The sequence below is a fragment of the Apium graveolens genome, chromosome 10 (assembly GCF_009905375.1).
Source record: "Apium graveolens cultivar Ventura chromosome 10, ASM990537v1, whole genome shotgun sequence".
In the NCBI taxonomy this organism is placed as follows: Eukaryota; Viridiplantae; Streptophyta; class Magnoliopsida; order Apiales; family Apiaceae; genus Apium; species Apium graveolens.
The window spans coordinates 143,832,746-143,856,832 of NC_133656.1; the positions used below are offsets into that span (position 1 = coordinate 143,832,746).

Sequence of the window (24,087 nt, forward strand, 5' to 3'; positions counted from 1 at the left end):
ATCACGTTACACATTGTCATTTACAATTAGAATAGCAATTTAATTTCAAAAAGATTAGTTATATAGCTTTTACAGACCGCTAAATCGATTGTTATTAGGTAAAAAATTAGTCCGTATTGGGGAAAGTTCGTTTAGAATATTATTCATGTTCAATGTCTTTTCTTAATCGAATTTCATATTGACTGACTAAAATTACTATTATCATGTGTGTATGTTATGTGTCGGGATCCATTTAACATGACCACATCGCACCAAATGATTATGTGAACTTTAGAGACACGCGTCATCACATGTGAAAAAAATTATTTCATAACAATTTATCGAGCTCCTCGATCGAGCAAACTTACTAACAATGGACAAGCGGTTGATAAATTAGTGGGTACAAAAAGTTGACTGAATTGATCATTATCAAACCTGTAGGTTCCTTGGGCTAAGGTCAATTATAACCAAATTATACCCATAGTTATGTAAGGAGACAGTCATGATTTTCAATGAAACTGATCATCATCATTATTTAATGAATCCAATCGGTTTTTCCTTCCCAGGAATTGTCAAATTTAGTACTAATAAATTATCGGTTTTTTAATGTGTGCCCAAGGGCACATGTTAAGAATCCGTACTTAATGAGTTGTCAAAATTTTATTGGTGGAGATTTTTGTGCATGCACGGGTTTCATCATTATTAATAAGCTCTCCGCCAATAAAATTTTGACAACTCATCAAATACGGATTCTTAACATGTGTCCTGGACACATAAATGTTTTTGTTTACAAGTGCTGGAATTGGCGGGTTACCTACGATAAAAAAAAAAATTACAGTTTTCAAATTTTGATTTGTTTGACAGGAATACAGATTTTGAAGATTTTTTATTTTGTTGAATGGGTTAGCAGATATTAAACAAAATATTTCAGACATTATTGAGATTGCATGTACGAGAAAAGTTATTTACAAATTATTTTATATATTAATTTACAAATTATTTTATATATTATTCACTAAGTCGGTGTTTTCACAAAAATATTCACTCTACTCTCACATGAACATTTTACACAAATTTACTTATAACGATTTTTGATTCCGTCACCTTTAAAAAATATACTATTTTCAAATGCTCCTAAAAGTATTGGTAGGTGGCATAATTTTTTTACGATGAACTTTCCGTCATAAATTAGGTACAAATGTCATCATTTCTTTTGCAAATATAAATAACAATTTAAATTATAATAAAATATTAAAATATATATATATATATATATCTTACGATGGAATACATAACCTGTAGGAAAGTTAAAACGATGTTGTTACTTTTTACTCTGTCTTTTCCTTTTTCTTGAAATTGTTCGACACTTGTTTTATTAATAAAATACTATACTTACGACGTCAATTTTATTCCATTGTAAGTAACTACGACGATTTTTAAGTCTTCGGCGTAAAATGCGCGCAAAATTTTTCCGTCATAATTGGGAATGGAGATATCTTATTTTTCTCGGATGACACTCTAAGCATGATGTACCGGATAGTTTGGTTTGATTTGATTTATATACACGTATATAGAAAGATTGGTCGGTAAAATAACTTTTTTTAATTCAAGATTAATTAATAAAAGAAATTTAAAATCTCTATTAAAAAAATAAAAAAAAACCTTTATTTTGAGTTAAAAAAGGACAAAAATTATTTGGTCATTGGTCTAAGAAGATTCTAAATATCTTGTGATAGTTGGTGATATACGGATATCATGGTTAGATATTGTTCTAATGTCAGAATGCCTAGATCCAAAACATAATATGAAATTAATGTATAAGAGTGAAATATTGGATTTCATTTGTGCGGTTATAATTCTTTGAAAACGTGCTGAGTTGATAATCAAGGACAGTATATATGTTAGGTTACTAATAACTCAATGGTAAAAGGACTAGACACGTTCCTCAAATTTTACCTGGCACAATCTTTATGACAACGCCTAAGCAGTTCTTCACAGCTGCAAGTATTTCTTCCAGTCAATCCTGGTTGGTGGAAGTGTGAACTCTGGTCTGTCAAAATTAGGGCTTTACTATTTTTATTTTTTTAGTCCTCGAGAGGTATCAAAAAGAATTAAATTAAATAATTGACAAATTGTTATTTGTTTTCCTCAATTTGAAACTCATAATCAATAACGGCATATAGAAAAAATCATCATAATAATTTTGTCGAAAAAAATTAAATTTTGTCATAACTAATTAAGATCATAAATTCGTCTTTTTCTTAGTAACATAGGTCGAGTTACAAGTTACAACAAAGATCCAGTTACTTACAAGTCACATATACAACTAATACTTGATAAATGCATTTTTGAGATAATGATCATATAAGATTAATAATTTTTTCAACCTCGATGTAAGACTATTAGTGTGTTTGTTGTTGATCTTTGATAAAATAATTTGGTAAATTAGATAATATTATTCGATTATATTTCTGAGAGATTGGTACCGAATTTAATTGTAGATATGTTTCCGCTAAAATATGAAATCTCAATCTTTAATTAAGAGATAGTAAGAGGTGTGTACATGTTCATCAATAACATGTTAAAAAGATACATATACTTGGGTCACGAAATTATGAAGCCATTGTGATCAATATATCTAGTCAAATATCAACCTTATTATGAGTTAAAAAGTTATATGAGAAAATGCTGAGTTTGGTATGTTATGTATTCAAGATGATCCTTCATACGGCATTTTATATTGTAGCTTCTAACTTTTAGTACCATTTTTAGATGAATATTAATATTAATTTCTCTATAATCAACCCCCACCATTTATTGCCTTAATATTACTTTTTGCTAAGCAATCATCCCCATTTTTTTCCCCATAAAGGTAAAGAATAACTTAATTATCTTGATCATATCCCTACTTCCTTATGCTCGTATCGTTATTTAATCACACTAAGAGAACATGGAGCACACTAGGTCTTTTCCTTTTCTTTTATCGTGTTTTTGTTCATTCAGGGATTAAAAAAGAACTACAGTTGATAATCGCATTTGGTAATGGTCTGTAATTATTAATTACCGAGGATTTAATTTACCCATGAAGGGGTCGATGGTGAGAGCGCTTTGGACCAATTAGACTTGAGTTTTGACCCCTAGAGGAAGATTTGTCAGATGTTTTATCTCTAATTAGGCAGGTCAGGAGTAACAAATAAAAAAACACAGCCTCGAGGGTAATACATGCATGTTGTTGATCATTAGGGAAATTTAATAGTAATATTGAGGACTTGATGCAGACCTCATAATGTAAAACAAATTATAAATGTCCATCTATATATAAAACACACATGTCAGAAATCTATTTTCAACATAAATGTACATCTAACAACATATTTTTCAGCTAAAAAATTAAAAAATTAAATCTGCTGAGAACCGTTAATTATCGAATTGAACACCAAAAATTATTAATTCTAATAAACACGTCCTTCCTACCAATGATCAGAAATCTAATGATCAAAAAATACGTCTTTCCTACTTGTAAAATATTATTAACAAAATATTATATGGAAAGCAAATATTTTTTTTGAAAAAATTAGTTTAGAAGTCCATAGCGGCCTAACAACTCTAATTAAAGTGATATCGTGGTGGTACAATAAAATTGACCTGATCCAGAAGATGATAGGGAGCTTCCCTTTGACATTGTACAGTGGATATCCTGGTCCAGAGCCTTCTAAAACCAGTACCAACCATATATGACCACATAACCCACACGGGCTTTAGCCAAGTACAATTCTGCAATAATGAAACAACGGGTGTTCGTTCGGACAGTTGGTTGGAATGAGAGAGGGGAATAGTAACGTGAGGTTAATGAGAATGATATGATATCTCCAGGGATGAGTCACCGTGTATAGGGAATAATATATCCATTTTATGAGAGTGAAGTTTACATTTAGAATCACCAAATTGATAATTCAAATATTAGTCGGGTTCACTAACCATGAACCAAATATCCCCTAAATCTAGGATGTTACAATACAAATGCCAACAAGCTTGAATGGGACTAAGATTGGACCTCTTCAATCTGGTCCATCTTATTATTGGCAGTGTTCAAATGGTGTTGTTCATTAATTCGCCTAGAATTTGCGTGTACTCTAATAGTGGCTAGGGTTTGACGGCAATGACGGGGACAATTTTCGCCTTCATTTCTATCACATTTTATTGCTACCATTGTTAACCGATTATTGCTACTAACGTCAACCGGTTTCTGCTTTTAATATGTAAATCATGCAACTCGCAGGTTCTCACTTGTCAATTCAATATCTGAGTTGTGATATACACCTCGCTTTGTATTGCAATTGCTGTATTGATTCCATTTTCTTTCGTTTTTTGTCATAACTCATGTCAACTAGTTTAACATTGTGGTTTATATCTCGCTTTGCAATTGTAATCATTCCCGCATATCACATGATTACCAAAGTTTAGAATGAATCACATAATTCTCCAATCCCATTTTGTATTATACTTTGTCAAAACTTATTTTTGTCTATTTCTGTCTGCAGTCGAATTAATCAGCGTAACACATTTCTGATTTAAAGATAAATCAAACTAGTGCTGTTTGGAAATCTATAGAAATATCGGCAACACGGCCAACAAGAAAATTTAAATCCTGCAAGTACTAACGTTGAATTTTGTATCGAAAATGTTGGTAGCAGACTTAGCACATTAAAAGCCCCAGCTGGTCCTTATCATTAGCCCAAAAAAATCGGGTACAAGTGTATGTGTGGTGACTATGGACTTGTACGAAATGAACCTAGAGGAAAAATCGAAGTAATCTGGATCAGTTACCTGAGTTAGAGGCCCACAAAATGGAGCGGCAACTATTAAAAAATAAGTCCACACAATCAATCATGTTTGCAACAACACGCAAATTTGACCAGGATTTTCATAAATATCTGATTAGGCACCAGGAATCATCGACGACTGTTGATAGCCATTGTAATCAAGTACATATACGGCATTTGAACACAGTAGAGTATTTACTTCATCCTCTGCCTGTTTGAAAAAATTCCACAAAACCAACACGGACCACCTAATCGAAAAGAAAAGAATCGACCGCTCATTTTTCACGGCGGTGTTAAGAATTCCTTGCACGGCACTGCTAGAGCAGGACACGAGAATCAGCCCCTCGTAATCTACAAGACGTCAAAAGTTCCTTGTACAACTTGCTAGTCGTATGTAAAATGATATACAGTTGGCATGGCATGGTTATGAACAAGATAATGGTCCAGTAGGGGTCCAGACCAGAGGGTTTACAATGGTCCTGAGGACTTTGTTGCTAAAAGGAAAAGGGCCTTGCACACCATTCTAGTGAATATCTCAAGGGGTATATAGGCTAGAACAAAAGCATTGATTTAATTTAAGGGTTTGAGTCGCTGTATATTAATTATATGAAAAAATCAACACTGTAACAAATAACTTGAAAGTTACCATCTAAACTAGTGGACTAGGAAACACAGCGCACACAAATCTTACTCTATTCTGAGGCAATGCTGTTTCTGTGACTTTTATAAGTCGATCTATAGACCAACTTAAAAGTCTCAAGTGGTATCCTGAAGTCCTTAAGGGACAAAGCTACAAGAGAAGGCACTTGCCACTTAGGCCAGCCAATACTAATTTTTCATTTTTGGTTACGTTTAGAACAGTTGAACCACAACAGATAACTCGTTCATACCATCACTACCCGTTTGTTGCACAGGGATGGAGTAATCAGTGAATAAAAGGATTGATGAGAACAAAACAAATTTAAATTTAATAAACTGAGGTCACCACATCTGGACGAGTGAGAATAATAAAAAAATACTTCATATATATTTATCCCTTTATATTCAGGGTTCGTTACATAACAAATGTATATTTATGAAGTGAACAAAACTTTTGACCTGAATTTCTGTGAAAAATGGGTTGCCTCCTATCTTCCTATAAAGAATGCTGCCCAACTTGACAGGACTAAAAAATACAAAACAAGATGCACTGCACACTTGAATGAAAAGAGAGCCTCTGCCCTCTTGCTACAGAATTTTAATATGCAAAATAAATAAAAAATGATTTGACAGCAAGGGCAGGGGTAAAAGGAAACAATATAGAACCGTGATAAAGAATGGATCTACAACAACAAAATATTCCAGCCAAGTATATTTAATCTTCTGTACCTTGGCAGATGTAATGAAAAGCATGTTTCAGCTTCTGGAAACCTCACTCGTGCAAAAACTGAAAGGCCAGATTCTCAAGAAGATCAGTCGCAGGTTTAACATCCAAGAAATCCTTCACTTGCAGTGAACTAGAAAGGTCTTCAACTGAGAAGGGTATGCTGTATTCAGAATGTGCTGGTTAGTTGATAACGCTATTTTATGATCAAATTAATTTATAGGAAAATATAACTCCTGGAAAGGAATTTAACTTCCTGCACTTGAGCACATAAACTATTCTATGTGAAGTTCAACACATGATCAGCATGTGCACATATCTAGAATGTTTTCAGGAGCTTTATCATCCCTTTTTTAAAAGCTTATAGGTAGTAGTAGTAGTAGTAGTAGTAGTAGTAGTAGTAGTAGTAGTAGTAGTAGTAGTAGTAGTAGTAGTAGTAGTAGTAGTACAAAAAAAAGGTTCTTGGCAAGAAAAAGACGAGCATTCACCTGGAATTGTCATCCAATAGAAAAGAATTGCTGGCAGCACTGTTTGAGTCCTCAGTCATTAGTATCCTCATACTCGAAATGACCTGAATGAAGATAACATGTACAGATTTTAACATCTACTTTATTTACTGAAGAGGAAATTAATAATTAAAATTTCGTACAAAGCTTCTTTCATCATATATGACTTACATCAGGCGACACACTTCGAGTATTATAATTATCATCCCAATACAGAGTGCAGATTCTGTACAGCTGCTGCACACTTAGGATCTGCAATAGTAAGATTTATGCTTAAGCTAACATCTTTTTGTATACATTAGTCCAAATAAAATTAATGCTAAACATCCAAGTATTGGTCATTATGTAGCCACCACGTAGAAGTCGAAAAGGTTTAGAAAAAACAATGCACATTGAGAATATTTGGCAGGAATATTCAACATCAGGAGAGACATTATGGAAGCACATAATCATATATGAAATTAATACACATGTGCTGAGGAATCGGCAATTTCAAGATTCTTTGCTTATCCTTACAAAACAAAGACATGCAGAAAAATTAGAAAATAAGGGAGGTAGAGAGAACTTACAGGGCACAGATCATTAATGATCTCATCATATGAAATTCTGTATTTCTGATGTATAACCTGAGGCAGGAAGTAGATTATTAGGCCATCAGCATACTGAAAGTTTTAACCTTAGATAACAGAGACAAAATGTTTACTAGATTGACACGACGACAACAATGATACGAAAGATAAATAACATTACAGAAACAAAGATGTATCCTTGTGTACTGGGAAAAAAATGCCTGACAATAGCTCATGTTGCATGCATCTATCTATCAAACAAGATATACATTTTATGTCACAACAAATGAGGGTAATTTACCAAAAATCCAACAGACTGTCTAATATGCTTAAGCTCATCCCAAGCCGAGCCTGCATACTGCAATTAAAAGAAGGAACAAGGTCATTATAACAACCAAGTCAGAAGCGGATTAATTAGTCCAGGATCAATAAAGTAAAGATATGTCACCTCCTCTTTTGCCTGGCAGCACCACTGTTCTAGCTCTGCCAACCCAGATTTTACATACTCCCCATTGCTGAAAGTGCAACACTCACGACGTAGTAGAAGACTGAAGAACAATTTGAGGTTAGGAGTACAATCATCATCTCTCATGCATGATCACAGACCAAAAGGTCTAAACAAAGAAAGTGAGCGCCTAAATTTACCTATTAAAGAGTTGTACATTAACAAACGAGAATACTTGAGCAAAAATCTTCTGAACAATGATGGGTGGTACCTAAAAATAAGCCTGATCAGATTTTTGGTCTAACATAGTTAAAAATATAGCTAAATTTGAATAACTTCATACAAAATTTTCTTTCAGTGTACTGAGAAGAGTATTGAGACAATCGATAATGCTCTGCCAATGATTTGTAGGAGAAACTTTCCCAAAAGATCGCCCTGATCTGAGCGCACCTCCCTTAGATGTCCTTGGTGCCTGAATTTTCAGATTAATATATTATGCTGCAATACAAAGACCACTAGGAAAGTTGTCTAGGACACAAAATAAACACTACAAGTAAACAAACACTAAAAACAATATAGCATTAACGTCGAATAAGTAAGATTATGAATTTTTCAAGAATTCTAATCATATCAAAACAAGTCCCAGTTCCATCCAATCACCGCCAGAAAATAGTACATTTTAATGAAAGTATGTTTTTAGTAATCTTGAAAAATTGCAATCTGGATCATGTATTTTTTTAGCAAAAATATGTGTTTTCAATTTTTTGCAAAATTATGATTTTGCAACCCGCAACAATCAGATGCAACCCAACGCAATATATTATGCTTGTTTCTAGTGGATGGAACCTTGAAAGGTTTAAATCCCTAAAAGTATAATTACATCAAACGCACACTTCAAATTCATCAAACGAATATAAAAAATACTTAGTAAGTGCAAACAAGTGATATACATGAAAAAGTTACTTGAAATAAATTCTAGAATAGACTTCCCCATATAACATCAGTGCTCCAGCCAGACAAAGCACCAACTCAATTATCATGAAAATCATATGGGCAGGAAAGTCTGGAAGCAATGCTTATGCAAAGTAAAGTCTAACCTGAATACACAGGGAAAGAAACAATCCCAACTCTTTCTTCAAGTTATCTCGTATTATACCATAAATTTTCTCTACATATGCCGTCAGTTGCTGCTTAAATAGCAAAGCTGGATATTTGGCTTCAACTTGCCGCACTCCCTCAAGTGCAGCAGCCGCGGCAGCAAGATTAACAGAAGAAGAGGATGAGCGGAATCCCTGAACGTTAAAGTAACATTTTATTGTGCATGGAAAAAATAGACCTATCAAAAGTCTAAATCCGCAGAAAGAAAAAGAGGATTGTAAAATTTTCAGTACCATTGTCATTCTTCCAAAAAGTGAAGTTGGCTGTGGTGGTTTTCGTGCTGAACTTCCACCAGGTCCCCCAGCAGGCTTTAAACTTCTTTGAAGCAAAAATAATAATGTAGAAGTATTTGACAGCCAATAAGCCATGTGCTCATTGTCATCTTGATCCTACAATCACACAATTGTACTGTTGCTTATGCAATGTTACACAAAATTAAACCCCATTCATTCTTACATGATCATACAAGGACTAAAACAATTTATCCTTGACAGGATTATGTAAGTAAAAAAATATCTCATTTGAAATTGGTAATATGCAGGAAATATATGGGGTACATTTTGAACAAATACATCAAATCCTTCTCAACATGACTATAATATTTAATGAAGTTGTAGCTTTTGTGTTCATCATTCTGAAAATGGAGGTAGTTGAATCATTCAATTTGTTTTTTTCTTTTACATTGTCATCAACACCTAGCCTTTTACAAGTGTGTTAGATTCACCGGATGCGTTAAGTTTAAATGAGGGGAAACAAGCAACGTAATTCTTTCTATTTCTTTCCATCTTTTTAGAAGCGGAGAATATAGATACTAGAGTCAGTGTGCATGAATTTATTGCCCTTAATACTAGATAAAAATTATATTTGATTCTTGGAATAGGACAATCGCAACTGATAATGTAATTTAGATGCAAAAAATATGTTCTTACTATTGTGATCAAGATAAAAAAAACTTATGATTATCCAGAAATTTGTACATTTTTAGTGCCTTGATCTCATCATCCTTGAGATAGACTGAATACATTCACAGACCACAGTTTATTTTACGCCACTAATCATGTTCTAAGCTCCAAACTAAACCACATATTCTATTATTGATAAAAACAAAAGCATTAGTTTTTCAAACACTAGGACTCCAGCTTCATGTTGTAATAAAAGGAGAGTATACACTTCAACCAGGTATTAGCTCAAGATACAAACGAATTGTTGCTTGTATTTCAGGATAACTAAGTCATTAAGCAATGCATAACAATCAAATACCCAAAACCTGCATCCTATCCTCCAATTTAGCCAAGAGCAAAACATTGAGGCATTAATTATCATCTACCACAAAATTATAATTATGCCAAGATTGATGATACTGATGAACAAAATATAAAATCTGAGCGATCAAACATATCTGTCCTAAATCTGAATCAGATTCTCATAAAGATATAAGTGATGACTTAAGCAGTTCTTATTACCTCTATTGCTGAACCAATCATCTGAATAAGACGATCAAACACGCTAGTCTTTTCGGCTTCCAAAGACTTCCAGTGTAGAAGACATTTGTAAATTGTAAACGCAGCAACAGGTTTACCTTGACTGAACCCAACATCTTTCATGACACAGTCAATAAGAGCATCAACATTCTCCTGTCACGATAATTTACAGTAAGTAAACTTAAAGTTAATACAAAACTAAAAGATATTTTGTATCTTCAATCAGCAAGTACATGTTGACGATCAATTGGGGGTCTCTTGAAGTTACTATCAGACTCAGTTCCAGTTCCCATATTCTTAGCAGGTGTGCCCGGTTGTGATTCCTGCAGTATAAATGTTTTCCATTAGCAAATTGACAAGAACATTGAACGTTGAAACCCTCTAAAAAATTGCATATGGATTAATTACATAATAAACTTACACTAGATCTACTATCTTCATTAATAGTGTTCCCATTTTCTAGAATCTGCGAATAAGTCAAATTAAAGATAAGATTCTTTCTGAAGGATAAGAAGGATTATACTGTTTCTTTTTCAATAATTTGTTAACCTTTGTTGTTGGAACTAAAGCGTATTCTATCCCTCGTTTTACAGCTGAAGATGACAGTTCTTGACGAAGGTTCTGGTTCTCAGTTTTCATGTGAAGTACTTTCTCTTCAAGCCTGCAAAAAAACAACAGTAGGTATCACTAATCTACTGAAAAAATAGAAGATAAATCTGGCACCTTTCTGGACAACCTGTGCATTGCCGTCTTTAACTGAACTAACTTAGACTCTGCCTCCAAGGCCTGCTTTAACCTCTCTTCACTGAGTTTACTTGTCTCTTCATATTTTTTCTCTGTTTCGTCAATTTTCACTTCGAGAGAGCTAACCATAATCTGAAATCATACAAACGATATTTCCAGTTCAAAACTTAAAATGTAACCATCTAATTAATCATGCTTGCAATACATTCAGTCCCTTTTTTGGAAACAGACTTCTAACCTTCAGTTTCTCGTTTTCAGCAGCAAGCTTACCCATCACCCCATGATCAATAACTGGGACTTCCTGTATGACAGGGGCTTGTTCTGCCAACTTTTTGGTAGCCTCGCGTTCTTTTAGAAGCAAGTCTTTAGCTTCCTTGAACTGTAGTTGCACATCTTGCAAAGCAGATTGTAATTTGGAATTTTCCTGTGTTTTTGCTTCTTCCAAATCAGCCTGAAATAGATAACCAAAATATGCAACCTAAATTATGGGCATACTACAGAAATTCATAAAGAAGCCTTTTCTAGAATGATAATAAATTAATAATAAAAAAAAAAAAAAGCAGCCTGATTCATATTACTTCACATTGTTTTGGCATCAGGATGCCTTTCAACTTCATGACAGCGAAATTTTATTTGAAAAAACAGATCACTAGGCCTATTAAGAAAGATAAAATTCTCTTCATATACACACAGGCATCCGTTGTAATTCATCTAAAGCATCATGAAGTTATGCTTCTCCTATAGGAGTTGTCATGAGTACTAGATGCTGCATTATTTCCTTGCCCCAACAACATTATTCAGTAGCAATCGTGGCATTGGTGAAGGAACAGATACACTATTCTTTGCCATAATAAGAGCATAAGAATTAGATTATCATATACAAACTACTAGATTCTTCTTACATCTTACATAACAGCTGAACTTTAAACCTCATGCAACAATGAAATATAAATCTTCAATTCATACTATGTATTCATTAACTTACTACTTTGAAGTTTGTTATATACTTCCTAAGTTAATGGCAACAAAATGCGACTTACCCTCATACGTTTCTCCAGTTGTAGACGCCATGTAAGTTCCTCAACTTGTTTCTCTAATTTATTCTTAGCAGCTTGGAGAGCACCGGTTTCCTTTGCAGCCTGTATTCAAAACCAGAAAGACATGGAAGTGAATATATTATAAGTTAAAGAACATGCCCCAAGTAAACATACTTAAGAAACAAGCTCGCAAGTGTATTAGCTATCTCAGTGAAACCTACTAAGCATTGCTACTACACAATTATTTACAACTACTTATACTGAAAGAAATAGTCAAAGAAAATGGGGAATCGGTGAGAATAATTTATGATATATCCATATTCAACGATAAGAAAACTGTTTAAGGAAATTCTCAAATGAGTACATGGATACATTGAAATATTTTTTTTTTTGCACAGACAAAGCATGCTTTATTAGATTATTTGTTGTCATATCGCTTTTTTTCCTAATCTTCTGATCTCCTCTTTGTTTAGGTGGCAAGGAAGAAGGGGAGATAGGGAGCAAAGATCTAGATTGAATAAATATAAAGCAAGCGATGGTGTGGACTTAGCACCTTTCAATATAATCAAAGTAACGAGTGAAACCTAAAGGGACCGCATTAACAACTAAATTTTTTTAGGGAAAATAAATAACTCCTATTATTATCAGTCTATTCTATTTTCAGCATCACTAAGGTAAACACACACACACAGACATTATGCTATATTAGGTTTTCCTGACACGAAGTTGCATGTAAACTATTTAGAAACGGAAAATACGGAAAAACGATGACAAAACCGGTAGATATTATTTGACATCAAGCAAGAGTAAGCAATAATCGTCACCATCTTCAGTGCTCGCAATTCTTTACGAGCAACTTTTCCTCTCCATGCACATTGTGTGGTGATTACAGCTTTCCTCAGCTCCGTATAGTGCAGATGAGCTATGAATTTACGGCAGTGGCTCTGGAGGTACAAAAAAATGCATTTAATGTCAAAAGGAAAGACTCAGCACTGTGCATACTACGATGATATAATCAACTAATATATCTTTACGAGTTAACAAACTATGAATAAAATATTTACTTCATCTTTAATGGTACTGACAATATGTTAATAGAAAAAGCTAGAAAATGCATAACTACTTGAATAGTCTAGTTGTAGTAAAATCGTTAGTGAAAAGCATCACCTATGAATTTCAGAAACCATGAGTTACTGTAGTCTCACCTGTATTATAATTGCTGCTTTGGTCTGTTTCCTGAAGTGAAGATCATTCCGTGCAGCCATCCCACGAATACCTGTCTGAATGGCAATGGCAGAACAGCACAGATCTTTATAAGCTTTTCTAGCAAGATGCATGCGCAGATTTCTTTGGATTCTTATACTTGAAGCTTCTCTCCGCATGCCACCATATATATGACGAGCAAGATCTCCTGATTGGATAAGGGGAAAGAGTGTTGAAAAGGTGTGCATTGTAATTGTCAAAACTAAAAACTTAATGCACATCTGGCATAATCATGTACCTCTGCACACAGATTGAATCTGCAAAACAGACCGGCGCAACAATATAAAGCTTTTCCGAGCCATGTAGGAACGGATTTTCCTCTGGATTATGCTAGCTGATCTTCCTAAGACCTCAGTCCTGCGAGCATCAAGCTCTGCCATCTGACCAGCCCTTAAAAATACTTTTGTTTTACCAATCTGCATTAAGAACCAAAAATCAATTTGTTAAGGGAAATTTTAGCAGAACAAGGTAATTATCAGATCATGATTAATACATATTGAACTCAGTAATAGAAAGCTTAGATGTATGTCAATATCATATAGTATTTCAAATCACATGTGTGTCCAGCACTTCAAATTACCTGATAACCTTCTAGTCCCACCTTCTCCAGAAGACTCTTGCAAGCATTGATCTCATCCGAACTATTTTTTATAAACAAATAAACCAAGACAATGAATGATCAAATAATTTTGCATAAATATATAAGCCGATCAAAGATCATTTAGTTACATACCTTCCAGACAAAACTCCTGGAGCAAGGATGCCAAAACGATCCACAAATTCATAGAATGGTTTTCTAGTAGGATATCCAGCACAGCTTATTCTGATTGCCTCCATGACTCCCTGAAGTCAGAGACATTGTAATATGTCAAAATAAAAAGCTAATGCAGACAGATTCATTTCAAACTGATTAATATCATATGGCGATTCAGTAAGGAACTTTACCCCACAACGTAGTTGTTGTAAAACATTGTGGTTCTCAAATATAGCTGGCTTCAAAAGATTATTAGGCTTTACGCATCGGATGTAATGAGGCTCAGTTGAACTGAGAGTTTCGAGCAATGATTGCAGTTGTTGCTAGCAGAACATAATGAAATTTAGTTATTATGACGGTCTGAAAGAAGTACAACATTAAATAGGGACAATGACACACACACATGCGCACACACAGAACCAAAGACACGTGGAGGGACCATACTTTAAAACGTGATCCTATTGAGGAGAACTTTGAGGATTTTGAGGACTCCTCGGATGGTGGAAACAAACTCGACACGAAGGAACAGGAGGAGGCATTTAGCAGAGACTGATGTTCAGCTACCACATAATCTTTGTTTTTGTCCAGAAATAAATCGGTTTGATAAGTGACCTGGAAAAGTTTTAATCTCATTAGTATAGATTCTTGTGGTCCGGTGCATCTTACTGTTCTAGATTTCAAATCTGCACCATCTACATCATTACACAAGAAGAAACTTACATCACCAGCATAATGACCAATGGTGAAGTCAGAACGAGAGAGTTTAGGCTTGCTAAATCGGTTGTGGTTCTTAAACGTTTGGTAGAGCTTTTGGGCAAAAGTTTCATGTGTTGACCTTGGGAACATGCTACAGAACACAATTTAAGTGATAACATTGTCATAACAATCAAATAAAATGTTCATTAAACCTGTAAATCTGATATATATTAAATAATAAAGTTCACAAGGAAACTTTACAATTTTTACTTACCAAGCTTCATCGAGAAGAGCTATAATGCCGCCTGGTTTCTAAGAAGCAAAAGGATACATTAGAGCAAACATTGTATATCAAAAAAAAAATTACTTTTCAAAAGAAAACAAATACTTTGAATACTGTTTTTTCGATATGTAGGTATACTGAAGAAAGAGCTGCTAACTTTCATCTTAATCATGCATGATGGCAACAATTGTTCATAGGTTGATAGACAATCAGCACCAGTGAGAAAATAATAAGGGATTAAAAAATAAATATATAAATAATTAGGGAAATGCTGGTCCGCGAAAAAGAGTTCTTGATGTAGAAAATTTCTCCTGAAGTCTAGAAATCGAACATCTAAAATTTACCATTAGATACACCAACACACGCACAATATCCTACTAGGAAGTAGGGTCTGGAGAAGGTTGACATGTATCATGTATGTAGACTTTACCCTGCTTTTGGAGGCTGTCTCTGTGAAGACCAAAAACTTATGAAAAAAATCTTGAAATTTAATAAAGATGTTCGAGCTTCTATAACTTTCTGACAAGTTCTATTATTTTAGAAGTTTTTCGGAGCAGTTTAAAAAGTTTCTTGGAAATTCTTCAAAGATGATTGAAAAAAATTAAAAAAATTGTTTTATAAATTTTGAAGTATTTTGAACATTTGGAGAAGCTGTGAAAGGTAACAAGAAAGTGAAAAAAAGTGTGACTAGTACAATGAGAGTATGTTAGGATATAAAGGCCTGGACTAAGAAAAACATGATATAGCATAAAACTAGTACAACAAAGACAGGTCCAATATATAATGCTGGATCATATCCTTGACAACTTACAACATATGAATCTACAAAGTATTTTGAAAATTGTATAATAAATAAGTTAATATATATATATGCTCTCGTGCTTCAGAGGTTATTATTTAAACAGTCAAAATTGGCATCGGGTTTTGTTGTCTGAAAGTAAGAACGGTCCTTAAAGGAATTATGTTAATAGGCATCTATTATCAGTGTGCTAGTTTGATAAGTATCTCAATTACAGCAAAAAGGCATCTCCTGTCAAGAAAGAATTTACCAAATATTTAATACCCGCATTAAATCATAAACAGTTATATATTATATACTACCTTTAGCTCCAGTAACTAGAATGAAAGAAAATACAATAGCGCCGAAAGATAAGTTTAAGTTTACAACTAAAAGTACGAAGAGCATATTACAAACCTTTTCAATGAGATCTAATATATCTTGATTATCGATGAATTCAATATAGCTCCAATTAATTTCTTCTTTGGTATATTCTTCTTGCTCCATTTTGAAAACATGCTGTCAAACAGGATCAGAGTCTTACAAAAGATTCCTATATTATTATGGTACCTCCCAAAGGTGAGAAAAAGAATCCAAATGCTAGTGACAAAAAACCTGATTGAAGTGTTGTTGAAGTTTTTCATTTGTCAAGTTGATGCAAAATTGCTCAAAGCTGCAAAGAAAGCACATCAACTGGAATTAGATAAAGTCGGCTAACATTTATTAGCAGCAACAACTTTCTCTACTACAACAATCTTGACTAATTAAAAACCCGGTAGCCACATTCTTTCTTATTTTTTACTGCATTTTATTAAATCGAATTTGCTTTCTCTTTCAGTAACTCCGGTCACGTGCGAGAATCACAATGTATGGAAGACAATGACATGATATCTGCTGCATATATAAGATGTGTAGTGAACATTCCGAACAGGAGTCCCAGCATGACTTCTCACTTTAAAGGGGAAAAGAACACTCAAGATAGTTCTTCATTTAATAACTAATACCAGAAATAAGTCGGGCCAGATATATCAATAAAAGTTTTATTGTGAGAACTAGAGCTTTAAATATTCAGAGCAGCATACATTGCCAGGTAAAGATAGCAGCACACAATTGGCAGGTAAATATGCACGATTTGCATCTTAAGGGCAGATGATGGTGTCACTTGGTCCCTACCAAATACTCTAAATTGCAAGTAGACAAGAAAAAAAAATTACTGTGACTAATTTGGAATACTACATGTGGACGATAGGAATTTAGATGGGTGAAGATTTCAACTCCCAAATCGGCCCAACATAAAGGCTTTTTAATGAGGGGGGACTTCTTTAACCCCTTGCCACATTTGGCCATGCTTCGTGTTCTCATTTAATAATTACAAACTATTTCTTACACTATAATTTAAACTATTTTAATACAGAATTAAAAAATAATAACAATTAATATTAGAATATTTATACATTAAATCTATATATATAGGGGATTGATCAAATACAAACTAAAATTAAAATAAAAACTAGGAACTAATCTAAACCATTAGATGAACCTAATCTAATGGTCCTCCCTTAAATCACCCCACCCAACTATTCTGCACCCTCCCACACCCAATTTCAGCTTTTCCCCTCCGTTTTTAATTTGATTTTCCCGTCAAACCGTAAGTTTTTTTTTAAAATCCGATTTCACTGTATTTTTCTACATCTCTCAACAATCGATTTGCATACCATTTGTGTTATATTTCGAAGTAATTTAAAAAAAAAATTATTTGGTATCTAGTTTCTATTCTAAATTGGTTTCTATTGGAGTAGCTATATATATATATATATATATATATATATATGCGCATTAAAATTAGTGTTGAAATATATTTGTTAGATACTAAATATGTTACATTCCCTGTGGGCAAGCTTCTTCGTTGGAAGCGGATTAGTAGCTAATAACATTTTTACACCCACCCCAGTGAGCAGCATAGTAGAAAACAACACCTGAGGACGGTTTTAATTATAAAGAGACTGAAAAGATCGTTAAATAGGCCGTCAGAGCACAGCTAAGCAGACAAAAGAAATATAGTGCAAATACATACATAAAAGTAAATGGCTAAATCTCGATTTTAAGGCATCATGCTCTAGCTAGGATGAGAGATAAGCCCGCACAAAAATTATATGGGAGTTCGAAAAAAAGTATGATATACTCAGAAATCAAACCGATGGTGCCACATAGTCACATAAAATCTGTGGCAGCTAACTGCATTTAATCAGATCTTCACAATTATAAAAACAAAAGGCGTACCACTTAAGCACCTGTTTGTCTTGAAACTCTCAAATCCATAAATATCAAGCACCCCAATTAAGTATTTAGATTCATGATCTTGGCCAATTGAACTATTGATCTTATCTACAAGCCTGCATTATAAGTAAAATAAAACGAGTAAAGTTAATATTTACTTCAAAATAATGAAGGTATTAATGGGCAAGCAAAGATGAAATGAAGTAGCCAGTGTAGAACACAACTTCATTTTGAAATGAATCTCACCAGTCAAATAATCGGGAATACACTACTTTTGCCAAGGCATCTCTACTGGTGACAGCAGATTCTGGGTCCAACCACTTGGTGATGGTTTCATCTCGGGTTACTATAACACGTTTGCAGAGGGAATCCTCCAAAGCCTTTGTGTCGCACCTGGAAAAAAGCAAATAGAACCTCACATTCCAGTTTTCCAAGAAAAACACAATCAGAACAAACAGATATATAAGAATGTGTTTTTACCTGAACAATTCTGCTGCAGTTTTTAGATGGAACCAAGATTTCTCATCTTTGGGCACGGATGAGTCCATTTCTAATCCCTTCGAAAATTCAATGTTCCCTAAATGTAGTATTGCAGCCACGACTCGAAAAATTGCTTCCTGAGAAAAAATTATTATATTTGACAAAAACAATCTCAGAGTGAATTCATTCTTGAAGAGCTTGTCATTCCCATATAAAATGGTACTTCGTTAAATTACCTGCTCCTCGGAGCTAATTCCAACAACATCCATTGCATTTTTTGTTGCCACGTATTCTTTATATTCATCTAATCCATCTATCTCATAGCAATTTGATTGGTTTAGATAATGAAATGTTCTTGGATTCCCCAATTTGTACCTTTGGAGCTCCTGGCAGCATTATACAAAGTCTTCAAAGTAGCCAGCATAGAGTATACACAATACGATGTGAACTACTAAATGTTAATCTAAGACACATCATTAAACAAACACTGGAACAAGTCCCCCGACTTTTTGTCTAATTTATATTAATTTAAGTGAAATTTTAATAGCTGATTGGAAATAATTACCTCTTGTGGTGCAGCACAAAGCATGTAGAAACAATGATAATTCCTTTCAGGGTCAGAGAGTTGACAAACACGAGATCGTTCCAACAAATAAGTTCTGATAGCAGCTCCTGAAATCCTCCCCTTCTGATCAAATTGGATCTCAACGAACTTCCCAAACCGACTACAGCATTTACACACACAAGTTTGAAGTAAACAAAGAACAATGCTGACGACACTAGGAAAAATAGTTTGCAGTTAAAAAATGATTTTTTTTGTGATTAGCAACCAATTCAACCTTGAGTTATTGTTTCTGACAGTTTTTGCATTGCCAAATGCTTCCAGGACAGGATTGGACTGCAAAACAAATGAAATAGGTGTATTAACAGAGATATATAGTTATCTCATTTCTGTGCTATGCAGTGAAGGCAAAACCGTTATCCAGCATTCCGGTTTTATACTAATATGACTTTCTACTTCACTTGTAAGTTTGACAAACAAACTTCATGAAACACTAATTACCTCTAGAACTTTTTGCTCAACGGATCTTCCCCCGGTAGATGCTCTTCCTCCCATGTAAGCCAGATAATGCATAAGTAACTTTGTGCTTTCGGTTTTACCTGCCCCGCTCTCACCACTTACCAAAATCGACTGACTAATACCCTCATTGATCATAACTCTGCATCATGAAAAGGATCTTGATAACAGACAATTAAATAATGTCAAATATTATATGTCCAACCATAAAAATGGTAAACATTACGGTTACCTGTATGCTGCATCAGCAACAGCAAACGGATGAGGACTTAGTTCACCGAAGGCGGCACCTTTATATTGTGCCATCATATGGCTATCATACAGATGTGGTAATCTTCTGAAAGGGTTTACAGCAATTAAAATGTTCCCTGTGTAAGTCTGCGGCACCATAATGTTGATTAGTTTTGACCCAGAGTTGCACATGAATCACTAAACTGATGCATTCAGCTAACAGGCCACGGGGGATAAGAAAAATGCTGAACTTACATATATTTCATTGATATCATATCTAGATTTTAAATTACTCAAAACTCCTGGCTCATGCAAATAAGCAAGTTTTGTCATATCATCCACTCCACATGGCGGTGCTTCAGCATCCTTGGGGTAAACATTGGAAGAATTAACCACCACCTATAGCTCAAATTCAACACCCAAATATCAGAGCTTGCTCGATGTAAGAAAAGCAATATTCCTCAACAAGAAACACAATATACGAACAATATTTATTACATTCCGTGTGCAAATTATTAAGTATGGTTTAAAAATAAACAAGAAAAAATACAGTCCCTCAATAGCTGTAAGAATTCTCACCGTCTTTCCTGAAGTACAAAGTACTTCAATTTTGTCTCCATTGACACCTACAACTTCCCCATCTATCCAAGCCTCTTCTGGGTCCTCTGCCCAGACAAAAGATCCGATCCCTAAGCTGGCCAAGAGAACCTACATATTACAAGTATTAGCGCACTTGCATAATTTTAATTACATGGCACTAATGATGCCGCAAGAAATATGATTTATATCTTTTTCCCACATCCAGTAATATGATGAATCAACCAGCAAGGCAGAGGCTTAAATTTTATCACCACAACAAGAGACGCAAGGCCTACTACCGATACACACACAAATTAACATTAAACTATGAGAACAAATATTGGTCAAATACTCATATTACATAATATAACCATGTCAAAGGCCGAGGAAATATCTTTGAAGCTAGAGCTCAAACGGATAAAATTTGTCCAGTGTATGATACAGAGATCAACATTTTTTTTAATAATATATTATTTTCTAATGAGTACTGAGTTTCACAATATTTACTGAAGATGACTGTTAAAGAATATAACAGCCAGCACACTGTTGCAGCTTATAGGCTACCATACATCTAACGGTTGATGTTTATGACTGATATTAAAGACTAAAAAATTCACCACATCCTAGAAATGAAATATTTTTTTCACCACTCTCCACAAAAATATAATTTTGTGTCTAGAAATCCCAGCTGCAAACTTTTACAAGATGTCTTTTAAGTACATGTATGTTTCAAGACCTGTAACAAACCTACAAACGATAAGCAGATACCAAATACAACTGTCACTGTGTCACATTTGACTTTTTTAAGTTTATTAAGACTCATTAGCAGGACAGAAACACATCGATACATTCCCTTTCATTTCCCCTCCAAAATACTTTGGAAAAAGAATTATACTCTTCTTCTAAGTTGCTCAGACTCGGGTACAGAGTGTCGGACACGACACGTATCCGAGTGTCGGACTCGGCACCTTCGAAAATCTAGGACACGGGGACACCGTTGGGATTTTAGACACGGGTACGGGGACACGGCATAATATACTAAAAAAATTTATAATATTTTTTTACTCATAATGCATCTGGGCAAATTCCACATTTCACATTCAAAGTTCAACACAAGTTTTTAATACAAAATTCACTAGAAATTATAAAATAGTTTAAAATAGATTATTATTTTTCGAGTTTTAACTGTAATTATAAAATAGTTTAAAATTCAAGTTTTTACAATTGAAAATATTTGAATCACTATTATTCAAATTAATTTATGACAAGCATTTTAATTTCACTTTTATTTTAAATTATTAATGGCAAAATGGAATTTAAATAAGTTTGAATAAATTTAAAATTAAAGAGAGACTTTATAATAGTTGAATACATTCAAACACTTTGATTACAGTAGCATAATAATACAGCAGCTTATTTTGGGGAACTGAACCCCTTCCACGGTCCACCTGGCTCAATAATGCAATACAGCCATACATACAGTGATACACGCATTCAATTCATCATCTCCTCATCTTCCTCGTTTCTTCTTATACTTTCCTCCATCCCGCCGCCTATGAAACCCTTATCAGTAAAAACGTACAAACTGAAATGTCATCTGAAATTTTTCCGGCGACGAGTACAACGTGTCGGAAATTCACCTGAAGGATCCGGTACGTATTCCGGGTCGTGTCCCGTGTCTGGTCGGGTCGACACGGGTACGGTGGCTGGAAGTGACGAGTCAGAGTAACGTAGCCCTTCTTAACCACTATTTATAGAAAAACCTAAATATCTGACCATTAGTGAAGTAATATTTAAGTAGCTGCTGAATCTAAAAGAACCAGCAATCCGATACATTCCCTAAAACATCTAACAAGACATACAAATAAATGTGCATCTCCACAATTTTATACATAATCTGACCCTAATCCCAAAAATTCAACCCTAGTGAACTAATAGTCAAGCTGCTAAATCCAAACAACCCAATAATCCAATACATTCCCCTAAAACATCCAACAACTTAACAAAAAAAACATTCAACAACACTGCTGATAATGTGCATCTATAAAATCAAAATATATATATATATATGCAAACCTAAACCCCAAAATTTGAACCATTAGTTAACTAATCGTCATACTTCAACTCTAATCAAACCAGTCTCCAATACATTCCCCTAAAACATCTAACAGAACAATCAGTACATATATGCATAAACGTAAACATATATATATACACACACTTACAAACACACCAGCCTTAACCCAAATTTAGCCATTAACGACAAAGCAAACCAATAAATTCCTCTAACTACCCACCAGTACGAATGCGCATCTTCAAAATCGCTTATATTTTCATCCCTGGACACAAAAACTCAACCATTAGTTAACTAATCAAACCAATTCTCTGATACACTCCCCTAGCAAAAAAGTCAACAATTAGTCAACTAATATAAACGCTTCTAACCTAATCAAACCACCAACATTTTTCTAAAAAATCGAACAAATTATCATATCTAAACCCACATCTTCAAAATCACATAAACTAGTTACAAAGTCAACCATTAGTCAACTAATCTTAACTCCTCTAACTAATCAAACAACCGATACTCCACTACATTCCTCTAAACATCTAAAAAATCATCAACTAGAAACACACATTTACAATCTCAAATACATATTCTGATACACTATCGACTAATCTTCACACTCCTAACCTAAATAAACACCAATAATCATCCAATAACATTCCTCTAAAATCGAAAAAATCATAAACTAAAAATGCACATCGCCGCATCATTCAGATACACTATTAACTAATCTCCACGCTCCGAACCTAATCAAATCACCAACACTCCAACACATTCCTCTAAATATCTACAAAATCATCAACCGAAAACGCACATCTACAATACATTAACCACTAATCTTGACGCTCCAAACCTAATCAAACACCAATAATCATCCAATAACATTCCTCTAAAACATCAAAAAAATCATCAACTAAAAATGCACATCTACAAAATCAAAAACACATTCGGATACATTATCGACTAGTCTCGACGCTCCTACCCTAATCAAACACCAATAATCATCCAATTACATCAATGCACATCTACAAAATCATACAAACACGTACATAATCAACTAAAATCAACTATACATACATATATAACGCAAAACAAAAAACATTACCATATCTACACAGCTCGAATCGGATCGGAAACTCGAATTCACTTCTCAACCGCCTTATAAATCAATCAATTTCAACTCAATCGTTCAAATCAAGCTTAAATCACAGCTCCAAACAATATAAAAAAATGAAATCTCTAACAAAAATAACAAACAAAAATGAAGAGATGGATTTAATAAATAATGAAATCTCTCTTCTCTGCTAAGCAAGAATAAATTTTTGTATAAGTATAGGTTTGTGTATATGTGCACCGAATTGTTTTGATTTTGTTTTGAATTATTTTGTTTCGTCTCTTTTTCACCTTCCCTCCCACGTTGTTCGGATTTTAGTCTTAACTTTATTTTATTTTACTTGTTTTTTTTAATATTAACTTATTCTTTAAAATTAAAGTA

The 24,087-nt window shown here is 34.0% G+C and overlaps 1 protein-coding gene across 1 annotated transcript; it reads right to left on the reverse strand.

Moving 5' to 3' along the window:
- Nucleotides 1–5,801: 5,801 nt before the first annotated feature.
- Nucleotides 5,802–24,011, reverse strand: LOC141688906 (myosin-6-like). Its single transcript, XM_074493051.1, has 39 exons — nt 23,698–24,011; nt 20,525–20,653; nt 20,201–20,344; nt 19,947–20,092; nt 19,700–19,856; nt 19,476–19,534; nt 19,202–19,361; nt 18,873–19,022; nt 18,637–18,773; nt 18,403–18,549; nt 18,171–18,272; nt 16,495–16,552; nt 16,297–16,398; nt 15,093–15,130; nt 14,843–14,969; nt 14,567–14,734; nt 14,314–14,445; nt 14,102–14,211; nt 13,949–14,009; nt 13,607–13,784; nt 13,311–13,516; nt 12,930–13,049; nt 12,109–12,207; nt 11,307–11,519; nt 11,061–11,200; nt 10,874–10,985; nt 10,746–10,790; nt 10,558–10,647; nt 10,307–10,477; nt 9,077–9,232; nt 8,783–8,977; nt 8,029–8,157; nt 7,886–7,956; nt 7,689–7,788; nt 7,542–7,598; nt 7,241–7,297; nt 6,843–6,923; nt 6,654–6,736; nt 5,802–6,328 (listed from the first exon to the last, which is right to left on the reverse strand). Exons 1-39 carry the CDS (start codon nt 23,698–23,700, stop codon nt 6,214–6,216), a joined length of 4,548 nt encoding a protein of 1,515 aa, XP_074349152.1. The 5' UTR covers nt 23,701–24,011; the 3' UTR covers nt 5,802–6,213.
- Nucleotides 24,012–24,087: the final 76 nt, after the last annotated feature.